A 10,918-nucleotide genomic window follows, 5' to 3' on the forward strand; every position below is an offset into this window, starting at 1 on the left:
TTTCATTTTTTGAAAGGGAGGATGTTACAATATGTATGTGATTAGTATTAATGATTAACTAGACTAGGACCGAGTTACATACCGATGTCGTGTAGAACGCTGGATACTGATCAATGGTGGATTAAACAGAGCATGAAACAGTTACCAATGGTTCTTTGAGTAGAAGTGGGGACTTGGTGGATGGAACACTTGATATATATATAATAATTTTATACAAAATGTAAAAACACCTTTCAGTAATGGAAATGCAATTCAGAAACAAATATATCGACGATACACTATCCCAATCACGTTTGGCATTACGTCATAAAAAAATGCATTCAAATATCTGATCGACCAATATGAGTCATCAAGTGAATACAATATTGTAGTCAATGGTATTGTAAATTTTAATGAAAGAAATCATCAAAACAAAAAGGGTTACGGTATCACTTTACAAAAAGATGCTGGTTCTAAAGATAATCGAAGCAGATTAGGGTTCAACTTGTATCCTTAAGATGTAGGAACTTACACTATGATATTTGAATTTTTCCACCTGAAATGACTAATATACAAATCTCATCCCAAGCAACAACGGCATATATCCATAAACAAGTGGGTAAAGATTTCACTAATTATTCCAAACTACTAGTATAAATCAATAATAGATCCAAACATACACCAGAGAACATTTATTTTACCTTGCATGACACCGCTACAGCAGATCCTGTACAAGCTCATCTGATAGTATATGGCATAAAAGATTGGTCTGATAATGTTTATCCCAGAGTTTATGATGGCACTGATAATGAAATATTCCAATATAAAAATAATCAGATTAAAATCAATGTCGACATTGTTTTACAAAACAAACGATTGAAAAATATTGCATTACCACAACAAGACAATGACGCCGTTACAAAAGCTTTCGTATCACAAAACAATGGAGATAGTTATTCATACGCACTGTCGATGCAAGAATGTACTTCAAAACACCATTCCATGTGACTTCTGATAACGGCGTTCACATTAATTACATCAAACTACAAACTAGTAATACTAAGAATAATCGCAGTGGTGAACAGCATGCTATAAGACAATCATATATGCCATTTGTCTTAGATGAAAACGGTAACTATATAACAGCGGTGACGGAAATAAATTAGAATACACGTAAGTTATGAATTAGGAACTAACCACAGTCATAAAGAATCGATACCTGTCAATGATAATCGAATTATAGACACAGAAGACAGACATCTCATCATAAAAAATGGTTTTTAAGATGATTATGCCGCCAGTAGTGGACAAATGAAACCAATAGAAAGCACAATAGCATCATCGATTAGTCAAGCTATTCAATCCACTGAATCAAGAATAACAAATTATGTCAAGGATTGTTTAATAATTTCATAAAACAGCGCATTGGCCGAAAACCAATCATATATGGATAAAGCTTCTTGACAAAGATGATTTGGGTCTTGAAGATTTGAGCCAAGTAATTATTTTAAATTCATGGTAAGAGTGAACCGATCGTTATCATAATGTTAAAAGCGAATTAGTCCATGATGCTTTTATAGGTCTTGAGTTCTTAATCGCCAAAGACATGCATACATACAATATATACTCCGCTGGACATTCCAAAAGCTGGACAATGAAAGCAATTGTAGAATAACTTTTTATTGAAAAAGAAATTTCAGCGTCATCAGAAGAACGGATTGAATAATATACCATTTATTTATGAAAGTAATGATAAGATATATCAAATATTTATTAGATGAAACAAAGAAACAACATACTCATATTGATGACAATATATTGAAATCAGCCTAAGCATACTAATATTTATACCATAAGCATTTTGATATGAGTCTATCAGTATTTGATATTCTCCAATTGACTGACCATAATATGGGGTTAATAGGACCTGATAACAGCAAACTGACACAATTTTTGGAAAGATTATTCGGATGGATTGATTATTTACGAGCCCACTCGATTTTACACGACGCTTATGGAGGATTCTATTTGCATTATAAATTGGACAGAGGTTATTGTTATCCATTATCTGGAAAATTAAGTACTAATAACATAAGAAGAAACCCTCTTTGTGGTCAGGCATCTGGATTAATTTATTCCTGGTTCAATGAGGTAACAATGTAACATGAAGAAATTATCGATTTCAACCACATATCAGATAAATTATTAGAAGATCGAATCAAAGAAATGAAAGCTTATTACCATGTTTATCACACGAAACAGTGGTGCTATACAAAATCATACAAAAGATTGAAAACATGGAAACTAGCTGGTGATTTGACTAGTGTTGCTTTTGCTACAGAAGGCATCACTACTGTAATACCTACAGCTGCAGTTAGTTTGATAGCTGTATCAGCTGCTTCCGTATTGATAGAAGTCTATGTGAAACATAAAAATGTTGAAAAATTAAATCAATGTCAATTACCTTTCCAAACAAATGGCCATCTTTTAAATGAAATAAACGATTGTTTACGTTCAGGTGTATTCAATGCACAAGAATTTTACATCAAAATGCAATTCACTGACGACTTTATACTAGACAATTCACCTATAGTCGATAAATGGGTCACAAAATATGACAAATTATTTAATTTTTTTATAATCTTTTGAATCACACTACCGGCTGATGTATACAATTCCTCCCAATAAGATTCATATCAGGCTAACGTCTTCTTTGATTTTGTAATTCGTATCTTTTTATATGGTAACCCAACCACAATAAACAACTTTCTCGTAATGTATTGTATACTAATTCATTCTTATCCTGTTTATATAAAGCTAACACGTTATCAATTTCCTTGAAAATAGATAATATTTTATACTTATTATGTACATCCGCCAAATTGTGTCTACATAGCTTGAATAATAAATTATCAATATGGTATTACCTATTGTAAATTGACTTCCTCTTTATCTTATACATGTTCTCATGAAAAGCGATGAAGCCGTTATCATACACATAACATCTCACAATACCACAACTTCTGCCAACTTTCAATCCTCTGTTGGTCACAATATCACTGTTATTGCAGCATGCTAACTGTTTTTGTTTTTTTCTGGTTTGTTAATCTCAACTTCGTCACAAAACGGGCAAGTAACAAATTCTGAATCCCTCAATGCGAGATGGACGTCATTATCACACATCATTCTATACTATTATTCAAGATGATATACATTAATATGTTAGAGAAAAAATTGTTCCTTGTCCCTGTCATATTGTATCAAACAAAAAGGCTTAAATATAAGCTTTTGATTCCGTCTCAGAATCTTTGTCAAGCGGTGTAGGACGTTTTGTCACATAATTAAGTTGATAAAGTATCACATGACAAAATGTCCCGGTAGATCGCAAGGAGCTCATATCCAACGTCGCGATTCAATGTCGGAGCCTGACTGACCGAAGGTGTTTCATTTCGGTTTCTTGATCCTGGTATTTTTAATGGTTTTCCTTTAAAAACCATACAACGTGTAACTGATACATCAGCCACTTCATAGGGAAACCCCCTAAGGTTTAAACATTCTACAGGATACACAACGAACTTCACAAAATTATTCAAGTTTCACTGAAACATTTCACAATTGTGAAGCGAAAATGTGAAGTTTGCGATTGGCTAAAAACATCAGGTGACTTGAAAACAATAGCAATTTGATGACCCATTTTAAAAGGGAAATCACCAAACAACCATCTGCTCATATGCTAATTCTTAGAAAGAACAAGAGGCTTTCTCAGAATTAGCCACACGACAGGAAACCAGAAGATCATACCAAGGCCGTCGAGTTGGGCCCTCGCTCGGCGAAAAATACTTTTAAAATAGTTTTTACGGTTGATTTTTTAGCCTCTTTATGAAAAGCGTCCTCGTACGCAATGCTTACGGACATTATAAAATCTGAAATAGATTTTTCGAGCAAACTTTACTCCAAATGTTTACAATAAATTCACGCAACTGTCATATCACCAACAATAGCAATTTGATGACTAAATCGAAAGGGAAATCCCCTAACAACTTCCTGTCTAATATGCTAATTCTTAGAAAAACAAAAGGCTTTCCCAGAATTTAGCCATGCGACTCAAGCCTTCGCTCGGCGAAAAAGTGCTTGTAAAATTGATTTTACGGTTGCTTTATAAAAATGTTATTAGAGCCCCCATACACCTGTTGTGGTTAAATGAGTTTTTATGTGTCGTTAAGTTGGGCCTCCGCTTAGTAAAATAATGCTTGTAAAATTGATTTTACGACCGTTTTTGTAATAGTTGGGCCATGAGTCAGCCTAAAATTAGTTGTAAAAAAGCACTTAGACCTACATACACCAGTTGTGACCATGATATTATTAAATGCGCTCGTACCCCCAAGTTGTATACTACTTACACACACCTCAGATAACTAACACAAACACACACCCAGATAACTTACATGTTGAGTTTTATTTAGCTCAACTAGCTTCTCTCCTTCGTAATATTATTTGTTTTTAATATTCCATAATGGCAAGAAACGTCTCTCAGCGTTTAACAATCCTTTAAGCTTAATATCTCCGAGTCAGCGCCTTGTATTAAAATTAATTCCTCAGACGTAATACATTCGTAATGAAAAACGACCCTTTATAGTGAATTGAAAAGAAGATATTAAAACTTTACATGTATGGCGCACATTATAACGTCAACTATAAATTTGCCATTAACAAGGATGTCTTGTTTAAATTTAAGGGCGCTTTTGACCGAGGCAGCCTTTTTACACGGAATGCTTTGAGGGCAGACCGTGTCTAAAATTCGGCTCTCTCTCTCTCTCTCTCTCTCTCTCTCTCTCTCTCTCTCTCTCTCTCTCTCTCTCTCTCTCTCTCTCTCTCTTCTTTCATGGTAGCTTCAAATCTGCACATTAATTTATTCATTGAACTCTGCTCTCTCCCATAAGTGGTCTATTGTTCTGTTTGCCTTCAACATAAACGGCCCAATCAAAATCCATTATCATCGCGTATATCAAGAGGAAGGGGACCCTCTCGTCCCTCCTGCGTGATGTCAAATCATCATTGATTTATTCATTAAACCAAGATTAATTCTGCACTCTCCTTGTGGCGGCCATATTGTTTACATGTCTTAGACTCAACTATGCCGTTTTCAAAAAGAAAATAAACCCTGTTAAAGAGGAAAATTGAAAAAATAACTTCTAAGAAGTACTCAACAGTGGAAATTGGAGAGTTCTTGGCGACAGAATCATGCTTTCTTTGACAGTTGTAGAACCATGATGCGAGGAAGAAAGGTCATTGATAGGCTAGAACTAAAATTGATACGCGTATCAAGAAAAGCTGATCAAATTCAAAGACAATGCTCTTTGTTTAGGGTCGCAAATACGGCCATAAAAGGAGATTTTGAAACAATAGCTTTACCGCCAAACAAAGGCTTATTAATTCAGGAGGGAAATTCAAACTCGCGGTTATGACAATGGCGAAATTCACGAGGGAAATTCAAAAATAGCCGACGACTGCACGAGTTCGAAATTTGCATATTTGGCGAAAGCGTCGCGTCGCGAGTGAAAGCGTGATGGTTTTAAACTAACACCTCTTCTTTAAGAGCCGCGCTAGCAACCGATACTTTTGTTTTAAGACTAAATGACAACAACCACATTGATCCTTTTCAATCAAACGGTCTAATCGGGCGATTTTTCCAATCCAAAGCGCGAGTTTTCATAAACGAATCCTTTTCTTTCCTTTCCTTTTTTTTACGAGTAACAAGTTAGTTTTGAAATTCACAACTCTTGACCTGAAGTGAAACCATCGATAAAAGCTTCACTGCTTTGCAGCGTTGTGCTGCACACTATTATCAACTGATCCAAAATCGTATAAAATAATTTAGCATTCCCAGGTTTCTTGCTTGGGGTCATAATAATAGTAAACCTTCCGCAACTTTCCAAACCCCTCTCCCCTAGTGTCGCTAATTTGACACGCCGACAATTTTGTGACAATTTGAAATTCATCTTCGCCGAGTCTCGGAACAATTCCCTAAGCGCAATAAACAACAAAAGGCTTTTGTTTGGACTTGTGAAGACGAATTTGACTCACTACAATGGACCATTTCTTGATACGCGTAAACGCTACTGGAAATCCACTTGACAAAAAGATTAAAGGTTTGACTGCCAAGTTTTACTAAAAGTTTACATTTAGGAAAGCTTTTTGCCTGTTTTTCGTTCTGTTTTTTTTTTGTAATCTTACACCGAAAGCAATTTCCGGTATGATCTCGAATGATGTAATGCAATAGATAAATAGGAAATATAGATTCTGTATGATCCTGTATGATCTCGAGAACCGTAACGCAATATTTAAATTGTGAGGGGAGTATAGCTTTAAAAATCTGCAAAGCGTACAATAAAAATTAGTCAGGCACAGCATCAGGCGTAGATGCCAGTATAGGCATCTTGTTGATTCGGATTTTGACCACGTTTGGCTGAATAGGGTGAGGTCGGACATAAATTGGTTAAAGTTGTCATGAGTAAAATGGAGTTGGAAGCCCTAGCGAAGTCCTATAGCTCACTTTGGAAAAGAGTGATAGCCTGGGACCTAGATTGGTCGCGCGAGCGTTTATGGGATTGTTTGGGGGGACGCGATGGTAAACAAACATGGCGGAATGTGGAGCAGAATGTAATAGCGTGGTTAAAACAGCACAAGATAGCAAAATAGCCGATGTAATCGAAAGAAATTTTTCTGAAAATGTGAAGCTAAAGGAAGAAGATGTGCCTGGGGCGATTTTACCACGAGAAAAACCAGAAGAATGCACCGTGAAACAGCTCCAGAGATGGCTTCTTTGCCGTGGAGCGAAAACGACCGGAAAGAAAATGCAGCTCGTGCAAAGGTATGCTTTCGGATTTATCTAGTATTACGGTATTCAAACACGTCTGTTACTTCTAAGCTGTTATTCTTTCTATTCGCTTTAAGAAAAAATGTTTTCAGAAGACTGTTACAATTTAATATTCTTCTGTGATTGTTGTCTATGTTAGGGTGAAGGATTACTTTGCTGGTGGTCTACACTCCAAGATTAAAGACCCCGATGGTGGAATCCATTTGGCGAAAGTTAAAGCAGGGCTGGGGCTGATGGAAGAGGTTCATGCTAAGCACCTCAAAGAAAACTTTCCAGTGGACGGTTTTACTGAAGACTTGAGCATTTTACCTGTCATATCATTTGGATCAATATGGAGGTATATGATTGAAGAAAGTGATGCTAAAAAGCAACTATCCACTGCAAGACCTTTAGTCAAGGGATACAATTTTTTCAAGTCTGGCCATGTCCTTACAGTCAAGTGCAGGGAATATGATGGAAAGTTTTATGTGAAAAGTCAAGTTCTTCCATCCATGAAAAAGACTGTGGTTTATAATTGCTACATTGTTATGGACAGATGTGCAAATGTAATGACAGCTTATGATGGCTGCCCTGCTGGAATTGATGGCAGATGCAACCATGTAACATCAACATTATTCGCTTTGGAGGAGTTCTTTAAAAAATGCAAAGGACCTGTTAATTCTCCCCTTACACCAGCACCTTCTTGCACTTCAAAGCCCTGTGTATGGAATGTGCCAAGAAAGAGAAAAGTTGAGAACCAGCCAATTGCACAAATCAAGTTTAGAAAACACCAGCACGGGAAACTCAGAAAAAATGAGGAGAAAGTCCTTCCATCAACGAGGGATTTTAGAGCACCACATCAACAGCACCAATCTTCAAGTACTGACTTGTATAACTTGTTACATAATGTTAGAGAGATTGAAAACAGGAAGGGGAAAAAGATGGCACTCAGTTTAATTCTTCCCCAGAAAACTTTGGAGGAGAACAAAGTCAACATTTCCATTGATCACTGCTACTGCACAATCCCATCTCCTGGAAACCAAATTGCAGAATTTGACCCTCAGGAAGGAGAGTCTGACAAGAGTAATGCAGTGTGTACAGAACTGTTACCACCAGTGAAGTGCCATCCAGTGAGCCCACTAGAAATAAAGGAAAGATGCAGGGCCATTGGTAAAAAACTTTTTGTTGACGAGAAAGATGTTGCTCGCATTGAAAAAGAAACCATTGGTCAATCAGTTAATGAGAACTGGAACCTACATCGCAAAATCAGGATAACTGCATCAAAATGCCACCGAGTAGCAACTTTGCAAGAAACCACATCTCCAACCAAGGCTATCCGAGAAATTTTACATTATAAGCAGATTCCTCAAACCAGGGCAATGAAAGAGGGTTTACTCAGAGAACATTCTATCATTGCAGAATACATTGAAACAAAGAAACTGGCTAAACAAAATGTTGAAGTGAAACCATGCGGACTCTTCATCAGCAAATCGCATAATTTCCTTGCTGCAAGTCCTGATGGCTTGGTGTGTGATGTTGACTCCCCCGACCCAAATTCAAGTGGCCTTGTGGAAGCCAAACTTGTCTTCCTAGAGGAGAATGAGACTTTGTGTCAGGCACTGGTCAGAAAGAGAATTTTTCTTCCTGACCCCACAGATGGCCAGCTAGTCATCAATGTCAAACATAAGTATCACTTTCAAGTTCAGCAGCAAATGTTTGTCGCAGAAAAACAGTGGTTGGAGTTGGTGGCTAAGGGAGTGCGATAATTGCCAAACAAATCAATTGTGGAAACTGATGGTGTTTTCATATCACTGGTTAAATTTAACCTGAATTCTGGAACATTGTACTCCCCAAACTGGAAGCATTCTACAATGATCACATTTTAGTAGAACTTGCTTTTCCACGAGTTAAGTATGGCCTCTCAAGAGTCAGCATGAGAAGTCTTTAAAATCATGTAGTTAATATATGTTGTGGTTCAATTTATTTCTTGGTTCAAATTTTTATTTCCTTCCATACCCAAAAACAAAGGAAAATAAAATTTGAACCAAGGGTTTAACTTAAACCACAACATATATATATATATATTTCAAACTTTGTAAACCACTAATTTTGTTAAAAACATGTCATGATTAAATTCAATGAGTGAGGTTTAATTTTAAATGACTACTGTTTTACTTTTCCGTTTTTCACTAAATGGTCTTTGTTAAACACAAATGCAGCAAATTATACACATTCTTTACTAAAGTCGACTATTCCAGCATTTTCTAAACTACAGTTTTATGCAAATATCAGCACTTAACATTTGATCTGGAAACATGCTCAAGTTTTAAACTTGACATTCTACCTCAATCAATCAGAGGTGGCAGAAAGTTTGTAAGAGCTCCTATGATGAGAAACATATCACTAGCAACAGGAGCAAGAGTTATAGGAATCCTGCTGTCAAACATATGCCAGTTTTTCTTTCGTTCAATGCATCTTTCCACATGAATTCGAAGGCTTGCAATTTTCTTGTTGTGCTCCATTTCTTCTTTACTGAACTGAGTTTTCCCTTTAAGAAATGACGGTATATTAACAGTCACCCCTTTCGCAGCAAAGTCATCTTGAATGTCAAAGCCTTTGTCTGCCATGACATCATCACCAGGGTCTAAATAGTCAATGACATAAGACATTTTGGTCAGCTCTTTGTCACTAATGCTCCCAGTGTATAGCTCACTTAAGAAGCATAGAGCTCCAATGGGGGAAAGGCCAACAAGGCCTTTCATAGTTGTTGTGCCTTTGTAAGAAGAATAGCACACTGACTGCATATCAAGTGATGAAGGGCTTTCAGCCCGAATTTCAACAGCATCAATGATGAGAACTGTCCTTGGGTAGAGTTCCTTGAAAATGTTTGGCATATACTGGTGTAGGACCTCTTTCCTTGGAAGGCAAATTAAGGGCTCCAGTTCAACTCTCATAAACCGCACCCAAGTATTAAACACAGTGGAAACAGTAGCTTCAGAAACATTGAATCTATGTGCTAAATCTTTTTGAAATGAACCTAGTCTAAGTCTCATCAATGTCAAAGTGAACTCTTCAAATGTACTCATTGCTCTGGGCCTTCCTAGTTTTTGCTCAGAACCAGGGTCTTTTTTTTCATAGGTGCCATAATTAAGGTTCTGTGCCTTGTCATGTAACATCCCATAAAGAAGCATAAGTGCATCCCAGTGAGGAAGGCCAGTATAAAATTCGACATCTTCATCTCTTTCCTTAAATTTTGAAATGTCAAACTTTGGATTCTGCATTGAATGCTGAAGTCTCTTTGACTCTCTAATCAACTCGTCTTTCTCTTTCGCTAGCCTTTCCTTTTTTACGCCAGTCTGCTTTAATTCACCTTCCAATCGATCCAGCAATTCTCCGGTAATTTCAGTTTGTGTCTCAGCATCACAGAAGGAGCGAGCTGGTAGATCATTGGAGTCTAGCGTGCACTCCAAAACTGATACCTCATTTTCGGGATTTGGCACTTCGTCCATTTCGGTCCTAGAAAGGTCAACTTTCCTTTTCCTGCCTCCTGAATTCACAGTCGTGTCCATCCTGTGCAGGATTCGTCGCTCATTCTTTTTCTTACTCCAGGGAAATATCGATGGTAGGTGACTTCTACTGAGCTTTCTACCTCCATTCCAATGAGCAGAGCAAATGCGTGTGCTGTCGGAGTCCAACTTCAAATTAGCGTTTCGAAGCAAACGTACATATTCTCGGCGGATACTTTGTTTCTTTGGTATTCTGTAAAACGTCACATCGGTGGAGTTTCTGAAGTTATTTGTGCACAAAGGCACACAACAACTTGGGTGGCTCGGCATACCGTAATTCAAGATGGCTGCTTCTGTCCGCGTCCCCCCAAACAATCCCACAAACGCTCGCGCGGCCAATCTAGGTCCCAGGCTATCACTCTTTTCCAAAGTGAGCTATTCACATTTTTGACATATTCATATCGGTCTTTCATCCGATTTAGCTTCTTGTATGTTTGTAGCTGGTTAACATGATCATCTGAGGAATTTGGATGGTTTGCAATCGACAACAAGGTCGTGTCCGAAATAGGTTAGGAAA

General features: G+C 37.2%; 1 protein-coding gene across 1 annotated transcript; it reads right to left on the reverse strand.

Moving 5' to 3' along the window:
- Window positions 1-9,059: 9,059 nt before the first annotated feature.
- LOC146459292 (uncharacterized) lies at window positions 9,060-10,774 on the reverse strand. The gene has a single exon (XM_085089696.1). The coding sequence runs from the start codon at window positions 10,669-10,671 to the stop codon at window positions 9,181-9,183; it is 1,491 nt and encodes a 496-aa protein (XP_084945822.1). The 5' UTR covers window positions 10,672-10,774; the 3' UTR covers window positions 9,060-9,180.
- Window positions 10,775-10,918: the final 144 nt, after the last annotated feature.

The sequence above is a fragment of the Pavona decussata genome, unplaced genomic scaffold (genome assembly GCF_977016875.1).
Source record: "Pavona decussata unplaced genomic scaffold, jaPavDecu1.1 SCAFFOLD_221, whole genome shotgun sequence".
Classification (NCBI taxonomy): domain Eukaryota; kingdom Metazoa; phylum Cnidaria; class Anthozoa; order Scleractinia; family Agariciidae; genus Pavona; species Pavona decussata.

Excerpts from the sequence above, each read along its gene's own strand:
- LOC146459292 (XM_085089696.1), bottom strand. The coding sequence starts at position 10,671 with ATGCCGAGCCACCCAAGTTGTTGTGTGCCTTTGTGCACAAATAACTTC.